The sequence below is a fragment of the Neofelis nebulosa genome, chromosome 10, assembly GCF_028018385.1.
Source record: "Neofelis nebulosa isolate mNeoNeb1 chromosome 10, mNeoNeb1.pri, whole genome shotgun sequence".
NCBI classification, from domain to species: Eukaryota; Metazoa; Chordata; class Mammalia; order Carnivora; family Felidae; genus Neofelis; species Neofelis nebulosa.
In genome coordinates this window covers 102719613-102734753 of record NC_080791.1, presented here as the reverse complement: position 1 = coordinate 102734753, position 15141 = coordinate 102719613, and the positions used below count along the sequence as shown (strand labels likewise).

At 51.8% G+C, this 15141-nt stretch overlaps 2 protein-coding genes across 5 annotated transcripts; one reads left to right on the top strand and one right to left on the bottom strand.

Annotated features, from left to right (window-relative positions):
* Positions 1-1246: 1246 nt before the first annotated feature.
* On the bottom strand, positions 1247-4312 carry CLP1 (cleavage factor polyribonucleotide kinase subunit 1). 4 transcript variants are annotated; one of them, XM_058689048.1, is made up of 4 exons: positions 4116-4203; positions 3467-3592; positions 2760-3387; positions 1247-2356 (listed from the first exon to the last, which is right to left on the bottom strand). In XM_058689048.1, exons 3-4 carry the CDS (start codon positions 3363-3365, stop codon positions 1685-1687), a joined length of 1278 nt encoding a protein of 425 aa, XP_058545031.1. In that variant the 5' UTR covers positions 3366-3387; positions 3467-3592; positions 4116-4203; the 3' UTR covers positions 1247-1684. The 4 variants fall into 4 exon arrangements, with proteins under 4 accessions (XP_058545031.1, XP_058545028.1, XP_058545029.1 ...); XM_058689045.1 differs by lacking the exon at positions 3467-3592 and having other exon boundaries at positions 4116-4312; XM_058689046.1 differs by having other exon boundaries at positions 3467-4214.
* Positions 4313-7806: 3494 nt separating this feature from the next.
* YPEL4 (yippee like 4) lies at positions 7807-13260 on the top strand. Its single transcript, XM_058689044.1, has 5 exons — positions 7807-8146; positions 10473-10797; positions 10973-11016; positions 11354-11462; positions 11687-13260. Exons 2-5 carry the CDS (start codon positions 10657-10659, stop codon positions 11774-11776), a joined length of 384 nt encoding a protein of 127 aa, XP_058545027.1. The 5' UTR covers positions 7807-8146; positions 10473-10656; the 3' UTR covers positions 11777-13260.
* Positions 13261-15141: the final 1881 nt, after the last annotated feature.

The window sequence follows — 15141 nt, the reverse complement described above, 5'->3', positions numbered from 1 at the left end:
CTAAGTGTTTATGTCCCCCCAGAATTCATATGTTGAAATAATAAGCCCCCAAAATGATGGTATTAGGAGATAGGGCCTTTGAGAAATGCTTAGATCATGCTTCGTGAATGGGATTAGTGCCTTTGTAAAAGAGGCTCCACAGCGTATCCCTGGCCCTCTACAATGTGAGGACATAGCTAGAATTAGGCAGTCTGCAACCCCAAAGTGAGCCATCATCACAATAGGACCTTGCTGGTGCCCTGACCTTGGACTTTCCTGCCTCCAGAACTGTGAGAAATCTCTGATGTTTATAGGCTATCTAGTCTGTGGCATGTTGTTACAGCAGCCTGAAGGAACTAAGACACCACCCCTCTCCCATCATTTGCTACTGCTCTTGGATTACAAAAGCCTTACATTATCTGGTCTCTGCTGCCCCCTCCAGCCTCAATTTTTACCAAGCTTCTCTTGATACACCAGCCTCTCCCTTCATCAAACACATCAGATTTTTTCCTTTCTTAGCGTCTTGCAGGGTTTGCTCCACCAGGAAGATTTTGTCCCAGTCTCACCCAGCCATTTAGGTCTTAACGCCAAACGTGCTCAGGGGAGGCCTGTCCTGACCACCCAGTCTAAAGCACTGTCCTAGTCACTCTGTCTCAGATCACCCAATTTTCAGTCTCTGCATAGCACTTACTGTTTTTGTTTTTCATTCTATGTAAGCTCTGTAAGACTTTGTCTATGTTGTTCCCCATCTACAATAGCAAATAACAGATACTCAATAAAGATCTTGTGGAAAGAAGGAATGAAGGGCATCACATATTTACTCAATCCAATCTAAACTAGGAACACAAATAATCCGCATGAAATCAAAAGAGAATGGGCTTTCCCAGCTTCTTACCACCTGAAAAAGCTGAATTTACAGTTGGACCTAGGACCCAGTTCCCAACCGGACAGACAATAGGAAAGACAACTGCAGCCGAGACAGCAAATGAGCTACGTCTGGAAAACGATCAGGCTAGAAATCTCAATCCAACTTTATCACCAGCCGCTTCAGCTTGTCATAGTAAACCAGCATGGACAACAGATTTAGCATCTATTTACCTATGAGGGAAGGGAAGGAGAACCATTATAAAAATTCACTTGCTTGGTTCACAAGTGGGCTCTTGGCTTTCGTCTCCTCTAAGAGTTTAGCAGTAACTCGTTCCAGTGATGTTTCCATAGTGCTTAGGGGAAAAAACAAAATTTTTAAAAATTATACCAACTTCCGTGATATGGCAAAAATATTTATTAAAATTTTCCAAGTTTAAACTTGAAAGAGGCCTCCTGATTCAATCTTTCATCCTGGATAAATGAGATAACAAGTACTATATACAGAATATAAAGCAGTAATAGTAAAAAAAATTCCTCCTAAAAATTAGTCCACCAAGTGGACAGTGGCAGAAATGGGACTCTCCAGGGCCTCAGAGAATTCAAAGTGGCCCCTTAGGTGATCCAAGAAACCAATTATATTCTCCTAGTTTTCCATTTGGCTCAAGATTAGAAGAGTTAGGTTACCACCAACTGTTTCAAGAGGTAGAAATATGCTTTCTACTAGTTCACTATTTACTGGCCCGCATGGCCTCAACAGATTCTCATACCTCAGCCCGTCTGCCTTTGGTGATGACCAGAAGACCTCTACGTCCCAGGCAGCAAGGCTTCCTGCTAATCTCTACTTAAGATCCATGAACCTGATATCCATGATGAGAAGGAAGTTCTTAGGCAGTGGGCGGGGGGCTGGAGAGAGAACAGTAAACACCTGATGCTCCAGGTCCACGCTGGTCACCACGATGAAGCCAGCGACACTTGTCTCAGAAAGGTTCTCCTCTGTGCCCTCAGCAGTGCTAACACTCAGGAGGTGGTGCACCATATCGCGGCCAGGCGTGACAGGTACTAGCTTGAGCTGATTGTCCTCCTGAGACATGCCCAAAGGCAAACAGGAGTCTGGAATGGTGGGTGCCCCAACTTTGTAGATTTTCACATCTGAAAATTTGACATTGAAGGCATGGGGATAGAAACAGCCCCGGAATCCATAGAAATACTCACGGATACGCTCATCCCTACATTCCCGCCGGAAGTCTTTGGAGCGTTCAACCACACCCCCGGATTTAGGGAGCAGCACAGTGCGTACAAAGTGAGGCAGGTCCCGTTTTAGTTCATTGTACAGTCGTTCTTGATCCAGAACCACAACCACATCTACCTCAAAGGCTGAGGCAGCATGCACCAGGGCCTGGTAACCAGAGCCCTTGACCCAGCCACAGGTATTAATGACACAGCCACTCACAGAGGCCCTTCGGTTCACTTCACATCTTTGATTGAACACATCCGCTAAACGAGAAGTAATCTGCAGAAGAAAGCACGAAGGTGAGGAAAAGAGACACAAAACTAGCAAACTCATAGCTATGTAGAATAAGTGCTTATTAGGTACAAGAGAAGATGACATTCTTAATGGCTGTGGTTTTAACCTCATTAACATGGATTTCGTTTTTATGTTGTTTCTTCTGTTTATTGTTTCATGTCCTAAGTAGAGACTGAGTTAATCACTTAACAACGGGTCCACAGACTCGTTTAACAATCTGAGGTTGACTTATATTTGAAACGGTCTTTCCCAAAATCATCTGCAAGTAATACCAGCTGAGAGGGAGCAAAGAAATGGCCATAGACGGTTTTAATTAGCACACTTTTGCACAGCTTCCTATCCTGATAGCAGCCCTTCCCTCCATCCCCCCCTTGGCGCCGGCTCTGACCTTATTATAAAGCTTGATGTTGGTGCCAGGAGTGGTGGAGCCAAAATGATACACCAGAGGGGCCTGGATAGAGAATCCCTCTTCAACATCTGCCGGCCGCTCAATGTAGAGGGCCCCCATGGTACCAGGGATGGAAACAGAGCCCTGACCCACATCCAGCTCCACGTAAGTAGGACGGCGGCCCAAACGCACTGCGTAGTTGAGCAGTAGACGGCACACTGTGGACTTGCCCACATCAGTGGGGCCCACTACCATCACCCGGGGGCCTCGCTCTTCTTCCTTCTCCGCCTGCCTCCTCATCTGCTCCAAGGCTGTGTGAGTGTTGAGATAAAGTAACATAGGAGTGTCTTTGGAGACATAAGCCACCTCGGTGCGGCCACTCAGCTGTAAAGAACAGCCATGCCAAGTGAAAACAGCCACCTTTGCACCGGCATCAAAAGTGAATTTCTTGTTTCGGGTCAGCTCTGTGCCGAAGATTTCTGCCATCCCAGCCAGCAGCTCCAACTGAACTGACTGAGATGCCTCCACCTCAAAGCGAAGTTCTGTTTCTCGCTCTAGTTCAAATTTAGTTGTTGGCTTCTTGTCATCATTGGCCTCCTCTCCCATCTTTTCTGTGTAGCTGCTGAGCCTAGAACACAAATTAATTATCAGATCTAAACAGAAGTTAGGACACTGTCCAAAATCCTCCAATGGATACTTCTCCTTACCTGCTTTATTTTTCTATCTGTGATCACCACCTGTCTCACTATATATTTATTGTCTGTCTACCCCCACTGGAACGTAAGGGTTGGGCAGTCTGGTTTGCTGCTGTATCTCTAGTATCTAGAATAGGACTGGACAACCGGTAGGCACCTCATAAGTACACCGGGTAAATAAATGACTCAGACATAAGAAAACTGTATCTACAGATTGACCTAAGACTTGATTATATCACCTCCATTGCTCCTTTCGTCACTCTCGGGATACTCGACTTAAGAGGGCAACTGATGCCCTCTTATTCAACAAGAAAGGGCGTCTGCAATCTGGATGCAAAGCAGAGAATATGGAGTTTGCACTTGGAAACAGCATTAAGGCCCCGCTCAGCAACTACTAGGTAGTGTCTTTAGACAAATCACCTAACCTTCTCCTCAGTTGTCACCTGCAGTCACTTACACTTCCTCTCACAAAGTGTTGTTCTGGGGACTGTTGGAGGGAAAAAATTACTCCGTAAACTAGAAAACGCCGAGAAGTAATGAAGAATGATTTCCGATCCCGAGCCGCAGCTCTAAGTCCAGCATCTCTCCCGGCACTCCCAGACGCCGAAGTCTGTCCAGGCTCTAAGGGGCGACGGTTCCATTCCTGAGCTTATCATCTCACCTGCACAAGCCACGAACCCAAACCGGTAAAACGACGAGCTCCCGGCCGGACCTAAACCCAACTACACGCCACGCTCGCCCAGTTCCACGCCGGAAACAAAAGCGGTTCCGCACTTGCGCAATGGAGGAGCCGCGGTCGCGCGATGTCCCTTGGGATATGTAGTTGTGCGGGAACGGCCTCAAACTGTTGAGCTCGCGCAGCCGCTCGGCCTTCTGGGAGTTGTAGTTAAAGGATTGTTTTGATCGTGACGCCAAAGGTGGGAGGGGCGGTGGCCCATATTGTTTGCGAAGCCGGCGAGCCGGGGGGTAGGAGGCGTGGCGGTTACGCCCTGCGCGGGGCGGGGACCCGGCGAGGAGCCAATGGTTGCCGAGGCGCGGCTGCTGCGGATTGTCGCCCGAGTGTGCCCGCTCACCTGCAGCCGGGAAAGGAGAAGGGCGGCGGGAAGCGGGGGTAGGCTCACCATCTGGGTCCCACGACCGTCTACTTGCCGGAACCACAAGCCAGGATGTGAGAAAATGCGCAAAACCCCACGCGGAACACGAGGAAATCTGAGAGTAAGGAAAGAGAAGGAGAACAGCTTGTCCGAGGCCAGCCTGGGCTGTCATCCCCTACCTGACACAGTGCGTGGCACCTAGAGGGCATTAAGATTTTTTTGTTTGTTTGTTTTAATAAAAGAATAACAACCCAAGAATTTCTTCCAGTTACTCTCTAGGTCAGTCATTACCCAACAACGTCTCTCCTATCGAGTGGGGAGTTCTGCTGGGGACTCCTTTCCCTCCCTGAATCCCCGTCAGTTATACCAGGCCAACCATTTACCCCGCAGGCAACAGGTTGGGCCACGGTCTGTAATTCTCACGAGCTTGGGCTTTGGAATCTTGTGCTCTGCTATGCCACTTTCTCACTGCGTGACTTTGGGCAGATCAGGCGCAAACTCTGAGACCCAGTTTCTTGTCTAAAATAGGGATAATAACTGTACTCAACCTCTTAAAGTCGTTTTTAAAGATTGAATGGGATGATACATGTAAAGTACTAAGCACACTGTAACACAGCATTTGATTATAGCTTTTTAAGTTTTTATTATAGGTTGAGGAGGGGGAGCACGAATAATGCCATCCATTTGTACAGTAGTTTAAATATTTTTCAAAGCCCTTTTCACTATCTTCTTTCACAGCCACCCTGTAAAGTCCGTTTTATTATCTCCACTTTCAGACAAGAGAGGAGACTAAGGTAGGTGAAGAGACTTGCTCAAGCTAGGACTCAAACCCAGGATTTGGGAGTTTGCTATTATAATAGCCAACACATAGTGTTAGATGCTAGGTACTATTCAAGGGGCTTGACAGGCGTAAATTCATTCAGTCCTCACAAGAATCCTGTGAATATGCTGAAATTGTCATCCCCGCTTTACAGATGAGTACTCTCTTCAGTCCGGTTACCACCGTTAATCCGGGTCCAGAAACCTGGGATGGTTTTCTGGGTTGCCTTTTTCACAGTGGCCCTACCCTAGCAATCATTTGCGTGGGAGTGCCATCCTCACTGCTCACAGCTTTTCCTTTAATGGTTTGCTTTCATTCATTCATTCACCACGGCATGCGTTCTCTGGTGACCTGTTAAATATCCCATGATCTTTCACCGTCCTTCAAAAATTCAGTTCCAGGATTCTATTTGCCAATTTTTTCCCAGAATGAGCACAGCCTCTCCTGTTTCCCTGCAGTCTACCTCCCAGATCTGTTTCTTTGCCTCCACACTCTCTCCCTTGAGGCAGTTTCTCCCAAATATCTGAAGGACATCTTTACTTGGATACTGTATAGCCATCTCAAGCTGAATTTCACGCAAAGAAACCCCTCTCCTCCTTTGGACTGTTTCACTTCTTAAACAAAGTGACGGCACAACATATAGAGCATCCATGCTTGCCTAAGCTCTCCTCACTTTTTATCTTCCACCGAGAGCCCTTGTCATCTGCACCCCCAACAATACGGTCCTCATGTGTCTTTTTTATTCTCCTCTCCAGCTGAATCTTTGATCATTTTCTTCCTGAGTTAAATTAATTGGTATCCCTTTTTGCTTCCAAGCTCTCAATCCTTGCCCTAAGAGCTACTCACCTACCCTTTCCCCACTTCCGTCGTTTCCCTGCAAGAATGGTTCCTCAAATGCCTCCCTCCACTTACCTTTCCTTTCTCATCTGCTGCCCAGACAGAAACACTTCTTCCTTTACCCAGTTCTCGCTCTCACTTCCAAACCTCTGGTGATATCACTCATGGCACCTGCACTGTGTTTTCACAATTTACCTCAAACCCCAGAATCTTCCCTGATTAAATATTCAGAATTCCTTGTATTTTTTCATACCCAGCTAGCAAGGCCTCCCATTACCCACATCTCCCTACTCTTTCCTTCCTTGCATGTGGAAAGACAAACCACCCACAAGCTGTCCTTTCTAAGTCCCTATCTTTGTCACACTTCATTTTTTCTTTCTTTCTTTCTTTTTCTCTCTTTCTTTCTTTTCTTTCTTTCTTTCTTTCTTTTTTTGTCACACTTCATTTTCTAGATGGTAGCCTCTGTTAGAAGTTGGGGTTTTTCATCTTAGAGAATGTGTTCTGTGCCCACATACTTTAAAGATATGCACAGGACAGCACTACATGAAAAATAGAATCTGAGTCAAATGAAAAATACTTGGAAGCTGATAGAAAAAATAGCACTGCGAGATATAAGTTCTTCCTAAGATATCAAGTTGGTATGCGTCTCTTGAGATCTCAGAATTTAAGAGTAAATCCTCTCTGGGTTTAAGGATATTAAGTTGAGCACACTATTTTTGAAATAATAGTAGCTGCTGTTATTTATATTTATATTTATATTTATATTTATATTTATATTTATAGCGTGCCAGGCACTTTTTAGGTGTTTACAGGTTACTTCACCTTATTTCACCTCTCCATGGGGTAAATGTCACAAGCTTCATTTAGCAGAAGAGGAAAACTGAAGGACAAACAGGATGAGCAACTCGCCCAGTGGTTCCTCGTGAGCATATTGGCAGAGCTGGATTCAAACTCAGATCTCTCTGAGACCCAAGCCAGACACTCGGACCACGTCTGAAGATGCAACTCAGCCGCCGTTTTCTGATCATCTTCTGGATGCAGGGCTCTGCGCTAGGCACTGCAGTCCTGGGATGCAGAGAGGAGTTTCCCAGAGGACGCTTCTCAGAAAGTTTACAGCCCGTTAGAGAACCTTATGTAATGTGGGTGTTTCTGTCCAGAAAGCACAAGTAGCTTGGAGGTAGCTGAGCAGAGGTTCCTGCTTGTGAGATGTCCAATTTCATCTGTGACCCTTTCGGGGACATTAAGCTGAGGCTTGGAAGTGTCCGGTACAAGCTTGGGGGTACAGTTTGCCCTATGTGACAATTAATATGTCTCTCTTTTCCCTGCATCAGGGCTGGCATTGGAGCTGAGATGGGAAATATATCATCTTGGATGTGTGTGCACACGCCTCTCTGCATCCGTCTCTCACTGTCACCGCCTGGCCACCTCCTTTCCTCCAGCCCTGCCACCCATACTCCATCCTGGCCAGCCCTGTCCTTCCTCCAGGTTCCTTCTGTCTCCTTGGCCACACTGCCTTCCTCCTCGGCAACCAGCCTTTCCTCCTGCGCCCCCCTGGCCACCCCGGCCCTCTGCTCCCTCCCCTAGCCCCATCCCTCGCAGCCTGCCCCCTCCCTTCCTCCCGACCCGCCTCCTGTGTCTCCCAGCCCTGCTCTGACGTGGGAGGTGAGGGGGTGGGGGGACGGATGACTCACAGTGTTATGATGCAGTTCCACAACACACAGCTACATTCACCCACAGACCGAGGTACAGACGAGAGACAACCTCTGGCCCCCCAGCAGCTGGCCAGCTTGGCAGCCCCAGTCTCGAGCCCCTAACTACTCTCCCCCGCCCCCATCCCCTTCCCAATTGAAGGAGCGGAAAGAGAAGAGAGAAGAGTGAGCAGAGAGATTGAGAGATTGAGAGAGAGAGAGATAGACGGAGATCTCTGGAGCAGACCTCAAGGTGAGGGGGCAGCCCTTCTCCAAATGAATTTTTTTCCCCTTTGCAAATTTCCTCCTCCTGCTGCGTGTTGCTTTCTCCCCATCGCAAAAGCATTATTCATCCACCCTTTGTCCTCCCTTCCCCCTCCCCGCTGCCTCTGCTCCTCTCTCCCTCTCCGAGCTCTGACGGTTCCGCACTTAGATTTCCCGGCAACTTCGGCTGCTGCATCAGGCCTCACTGTTTATTGTTTTGCTGCTGATGCAGACCCCCGAAGCCCGACCGGGGAGCTGGCTACGCTGCTGATTATTTGGACCATACCATACCGAGAACGCCAGCCCGGGGGGGTGGGGGATGAAACCTCGGAGCAGATGAGAAAATCCATTGTGAGCAGGTGTTGTGTCCGCCCCCCCCCTCCTTACTCCCCCAGGCACAGGATTCGCACCTGGTTTCCCGAGCCTCTGCCTGGGCGCCTCTGCTGTCAGCACTGGTTGCTCAGCACACCGCCCGCCCCCCCCACCCCACCTCCACCAGCCCTCCCTCTCCCCTACCTCCCACGGTCCAGCCCAGGCTCACTTGGGGGAATATCCTCTCCCTAACACTCAGCTTGCCTTTGTTTTTCCATCATTTGCCCAACTTGCTTCTCCCTGTGATCTGAGCCGGGAAAGAAATGAACCCATCTCCCCCTCCCAGCCCCCCTTCCCCACCCCCCGCGAGTGATTCTCTGGCCTTCTGTGCAGCCTCTCTTTGGCCTGATGGGGAAGCAGGGGAGAGAGAGGGAGGGAGGCGTGACATAGGCTGGGGAAGGAGCTAGAGAGCAGGGACCCAGCCAGCCCCTTCACAGGTGCACTTAGATGGAGAGCAGCAGAGGGGAACTCAGGCAAAGTTTGAAGGCAGACCTGGGAAGTGGACGCTGGTGAGGAGGGCCCAGACTCCTGCGGCCAGAGCCCAATGTCACCCTGAACTCAGCTCAAGGTGTCTTTCTGGGGCCCAGCCACAGGGAAAGGACCTCAAACTGAAGATGGGCTCTGTTGGGGGTTCCGTGGAGAGACTGCTGCCTGGCGGCCCCAGGAAACGCTAAAATGGCTGGGGCACCAGTGGCCACCACAGAGGACATGATGAGAGCCTCTTTGCCCTGACCACTCGCAGCCACACTGTCCCTGCTCTGCTTAGTGGCCTTGCCTTGCCAGAGCACCGAGCTGGCACCTCTGAACCGGACTTGAGCTAAATCACCCCCAACAGGCCTGAAGGCCCCATGAAGGAGACGCCTTATCAGACGCAACAGAGGACGCCTCCCTTCTTATCCTCTGCCTCTCGTGCCCTCAGTCACTTTGGGACTGGAGTCTGGACAGACACCAACATCTTTCTCACCATTCCTAACCAGAAACCAGCAATTATTTTATCTGCTCTCACCCACAAGGGTCACTGCTGTTCGTCCCTGGCCCTGGGAAAAGGTGGAAACGTTCTCTGCCTTATACCCCAGAGCATAGGTTTTGAAAATAAGAATCTCCCACTTCTGCTCCCACTGCACATCACCTAGCCCAGGAGTGCCACCCTCCCCGAAGTGATCCCCACTTCCCATGGCTTCCGGCTGTCAAGTCTGTCTCTCCACGGGCTGAATGTCCACGTCTTTAACTGAGGCTAAGGCAACAGTTAGAGCAGTACAGACAGACCAAGGGGCTCAGAAGCTGAGAAAAGCTGGGATGAGAGGACCAAAGTGCGGGACCGGGCGAACAGCCACATCTGAGGTTGTCAGTACCAACGGAGACAGCCATGAAGTTCTAGTTCCGGGAGTGCGGGACCCCAGGCCCAGGAAAGGGCCGAGCAGGGCGTGTGTACTTGCCCGCCTGCTGGCCTCTCTCCCACGCGACACCTACACCTACGAAGGACCAATTGCGTTGCAAATGGAGGCCACAGAAAAGAAAAACCGCCAGGCTTCCCCAACTTGCAAGAGGCTCTGAACCTGAGCCTTCCGGCGCACGTGGGATGCAGACCCTCACCAAAGAGCCAAAACCCAGGCGAGAGCACTCGCAGATGACGTTGCTCCCATGGCAGCATTTGCACCAGCAGGCTGCTCTCAGTGGAAAATGGTGGAGGCTGCTCCCGCCCCAGGAGGGAAAGACACCACCTCCTCGGCTGTGGCACCGGAGGCCTGGAACAGCTGCCAGAGCAGGCGGGGAATCCAGGGACCGGGGAGAGAGTGCGACTGGACGCTGCGGGGGGGGGGGGTGGGGGGGGGGGGGGGTGTGGGGACGATGGTGATGGGGGAACTAGGGGCAGGGGAGGGCTGAGCCCATCTTCCCCGTTCCCTCGGGAGGGGCTCTCCTGATGCACTCTCCCCTCTTCCCAGGTGACTTCCATTTCTATCTGGTTCACGTCTGGGGGGGCCCTGGCCGGGCAGCCCCCCCACATTTCTCCTGCCCCGAAACACGGCTCTAGCCAACCTGCTTCGCTGCTTCACCTGCGACCGACTGTGTGGGGGCTGCACGGCGCCAGCCCCTCCAGCCCGCCAGGGCATCGTCCTCCAGCCCGTCATGCCCAGCTGCGACCCAGGCCCGGGCCCTGCCTGCCTCCCCGCCAAGACGTTCCGCAGCTACCTGCCTCGTTGCCACCGCACCTACAGCTGCGTCCACTGCCGTGCGCACCTGGCCAAACACGATGAGCTTATTTCCAAGGTACGCCAAGCAGGGGGGCCCCGCCGCTCGGCCCTGCCGGCTCCCACCAGGATTGTCCAAACTCACCTGGCGGAGAGGCAACAATGCCCACCTGCCCTCTTCCTTGCCCCTGGGGGACCCAGGCAGTGGGGCCCAGGGTACCCCGGCAGTCACCGTCTGTCCTATGTCTCCACAGTCTTTCCAAGGGAGCCATGGCCGAGCCTACCTGTTTAACTCCGTGTGAGTCTACCTCTCTCTTTGTGTGTATGTGTGTGCGCGTGTCTGAATGACTTTCCGGTGTGGGAAAGGGAGGTGAGCCATCCGCAGGTGGCCTGGCGTCTCCTGCTTTGGCAAAGGGGGCCAGAGACCCAGTGTGCAGTTCTCCCGTGGAGCATGTGGGCAGAACTGGAGAAGGAAGGCCCGGGCAACTAGTCATGAACGGGTGGATTGCTGCTGGCAGGGGCTTCCAGTTGGGCAGGGCTCAGCGCTCTCCAGATGGAAGTTCCTTTGGGCTGTTTGGGGGCTGAACTGATGGAACAACTCCACTGGTGCCGGGTCCTTCCTCTTCCTGAGACAGGGTCAACGTGGGCTGTGGACCAGCCGAACAGCGCCTCCTGCTCACGGGGCTCCACTCGGTAGCTGATATTTTCTGCGAGAGCTGCAAAACCACGCTGGGCTGGAAATACGTAAGTCCCAGGAGAGAGGGCCACCCTCTCAAGCGGACAACCAAGCCCCCCCCCCCCCCCCCCCCCCGCCCACACGGCCAGGTTTTTGCATGACGCCCAGAGGCAAGAGGGAGTTAGTTGCTGGGTTGGGGGGGGCCTCTTGGGGGGCAGGAGTAGTACAGCAGTAGTAGGAGGTCCTGGAGGGGGTCTGCTTTGTCCTGCTTTCACTGCTTCCCCTCCACCAGGAGCAGGCTTTTGAGACGAGCCAGAAGTACAAGGAGGGGAAGTACATCATTGAAATGTCACACATGGTGAAGGACAACGGCTGGGACTGAGGGGCTCAGGCAGGCTGTGCCCTTCCTCCGCATGCCCACCCTCCCCGCACCCGTCCCCGGGCCCTGCCAAGCAGTCCATACCAGCATGAGTACTGCCCCACCCCTGGGGGGAACCCAGCTCCCGGCACCCCTCCCCCGCCTCCACCTCATCACCCCCAGGCCCCTTTGGAACAGGGGTCTGGGGTACCCCAGGGGTGTTCAAGGCTCAGGAGTGGGCAGCAGTCAGGGAGAGCCAGAACTGGGGAAAGGGGATGGTTGCGGGTTCTTCTAGCCCTAAGATCCTGAAAATGGAGGTGAGAGCAGGGCGGAGATCAGGCAGAGGACCAAGGGAGGACCCGTTTCTGCCCCAACCTCTTTTTGAGAGAACGGAGGACAAGTTTTGAGGCATGGGGCTGGTAGATCCCAGCCCACAGAATAGCAGGTGAGAAGGGGCTCGAGTTGGGAGTGAAATTTTGGTCTCAGACACTGCGACACACTGGAGTCTCTGAGGGTGAAGTTTCCCACCCCTGTTTGTAGGAGAAAGCACTCGGGGGTGGAAGGAAAGAAATCCCAGATCCCAGGCCCTGGGAAATGAAAGAATCACAGGGGTTTCCATTTTACTCCACTTGTTAGTTTATCTTGGCACTAAAGAGGCACTTTCGAGTACGTGACTTTCGCCAGGGAGCGGGGTGGGAGAAGCTGCCGCTGGAACAGCCCCCACCCCCCACTGGCTGTTTCCAGATCGAGCAGTCCGTACGGGCATCCTGAGGCCCAGCCACTGCTCCCTGGGACCCAGTCCCTTGGAGGGGAGGTGGGACATCAGTGCCACGGGGCCAGGCTTCCTCGTGGCTGCCACCAGCGAACGAAACTTTTGTATGATACATAAAGTGTTTGGGTCTATTTTTAATAAAAAGGGGTAAAGCAACCGTGAGGCACTCTCTCGACTTTGCTTCCCATGCACAGACCTTAACTTATACTATTCTGTCACACTCCCCCCAGTACCTGTCCCTTTAGGCCACTAGAGGGCAGCAATTGCTTTGTCTGTGTCGAGACCCCACTTGAGCCCTCACCAGGGGGATGGGTCTTCAGGTGAGGTTTGCTTAGTGAAGCGAGGGCTTTTGTGAGCAGTGTTTCCAAAGGGGGCAACCAAAACAGCGCCTCTTCCAGAGCCCTTGACAATGAATCAGGTATTGCCTGGATCCAGGATTGGGCACCTGGAAGAGGCTCACCCCTGAACAAGGGTGTTCTTGGGTCCTATTGCCTTTCAGCCTGGACTTGGAATGTTTGGGTCAGCTCATGGCCACACTCGAGGCTGAAAGGAAAATCGATCAAGCAAGGCAGCTTGATCCAAAGTGGAACTGAACAGCTCAAGATGGCAGCCATCAGTGCAACCATGTGACCCACGTGCATTTTCGGGGCAGTGATGTGAAATTCCCATTGTTGTTGGGTCACTGACAACCGCAGGGAGGACTGTACACATCATAAAAATCACCTTTTGTAAGCTAGCTTGTTATCCAGATTCGTTCATTGATATTGCAGATCTTTGCAAAGCACCTGTTACCTGCCAGGCATTGTGTCATGCACTGGAGATGCAGTGGACAGCAGGGCAGCTGTGGCCTTACTTGGGGGGGGGGGCGGTGCTCTCGATCTAGTGGGAGGACGAACAGTAACCAGATGATTCCAGAACAAGGGCTCTGAGCAGGGATGGGGAGTAGGCTCAGGGGCTCCTAGCAGAGGCTCAGCCTAGATATAAGGAGTCAAGGAAGACTTCACAGAAGTGATGACTGAAGGCACGGGGAAGAGACATCGAGTGGACACAGGGGAAATGGGGAGGGGCATATTTCAGACACAGAGAACTGTGTGCCAAGGCTTGAGCTTAGTTAATTGGAGGAGGGAACAGAAGTTTCCCCAGAAAAAAAGGCCATTTGGGGATCTAGATTTCATCCCAAGGGCATTGGGAAAACACTGAAAAATTCTTAAGAGTCGAGTGACATCATCAAACAGCTGTTTTGTGCCCTGAGAAGAGGCTCAAACAGAAACGTTAAGATGCTGAAGAAAGTTAAGGGACAGAAGCTAACTGTACTACCAAATACCATATGGTCAGTGTCAGAATGGAGAGGCTGTTTGGGCAGAAAGGGAGAACTGGCAGATACAGAAGTGCGTGAAGAAGGCAGATACAAGCCCTGAAGGAATGACGGCCAGCACCTCCGAGGCCTCGGAGGCGTCTGTCCCGCCATTCACTTTCTGCGTGCCTGGTGATGCCTAGAGATCCAGAAACCCAGAAACCCTCAGTCCTACTTCTGGTGCCAAAGTTCAGGAAGGGTTCTCTTCTCAAGCCCCAAGCACTAACCCTGAAAATCAGGCACAAATGAGCTACCTTCTTAAAGCTCCCCCAAACTGCCCCCCCTTTGCTTACTTTCACAACTTCTTATTTCCTAGGCACTGTGGGAAACAGAGAAGTAAATGGTGTAGCCATTGTTCTCAAGTTCTTTGTCATCTCCCCAGAAGGAATCGTTCTGTGGCTTGGCTCCAGGGATCCTATTTAATCTCTAAGGTCAGGCCATGGGCAGTGCTGCCCAAACCTTGGATGCCCAGACAGGTGTACCCTGGATAAGCATCATGACCAAACACTCTATTTCCCAGCAGGGTTGTGCGAGGAACTACAGGTGGAGATGAGGGATCCTTTTTATTCCCCAAGAGCCAGGGGAGGAGCTGCAGGTGCAGAATGCAAGGTGCACACAGGTTCTTGTCCCTGGTGAGCAGTCCTTCCAGGTCAGCCCTATCTCCTTTCCTGTGCATCCAGTTTTTCTCATGGAGGTCCACTTCGGTCCTATCGGTGACTCTCCCAACCTTCTCCATGCACCCTCCGACCCCAGGCTGAGTCTGGGAACTCTTCCTTCTGAAAGGTTTGAGGCTTTGGAAGATAGTCCCCTACAACCAGCAGGTGGCATCAAAACCTTCCAACCCTCAGCTCAGGCAACCTCCCCGCCGACAGAACCTACTCCAATCTCTCCAGATAGGTCTACAAAAAAGACGGGTGAGCTGTCAGACTTAGGACAGGGTTATAGCTAGGCGCTGCAATGTAAGAGCTGTATAACCATGGCCCACACTGCTTAAACCTGCCTGGCCCTCAGTTTTTTCATCTGTAAAATGGGGATATTACTTGCCAGGAAGTTATTAGTATGACGTGCCTAGCGCGTGCAAGTGCTTCCAGACGTGGGAGCGGTTAGTGCCGCTAACAGGCTTCCCAAATTCTCACCGGGAGGATAGCTGATTGGTGCCCAGATGGGAGAGGGAGTCTTGATACAGGAGACAGCCGGCGCTGGGTAGCACTACACGGCCAATGCCCTTTTAACATTGCACTGCTAGTGGTAGGTGCAGACAGT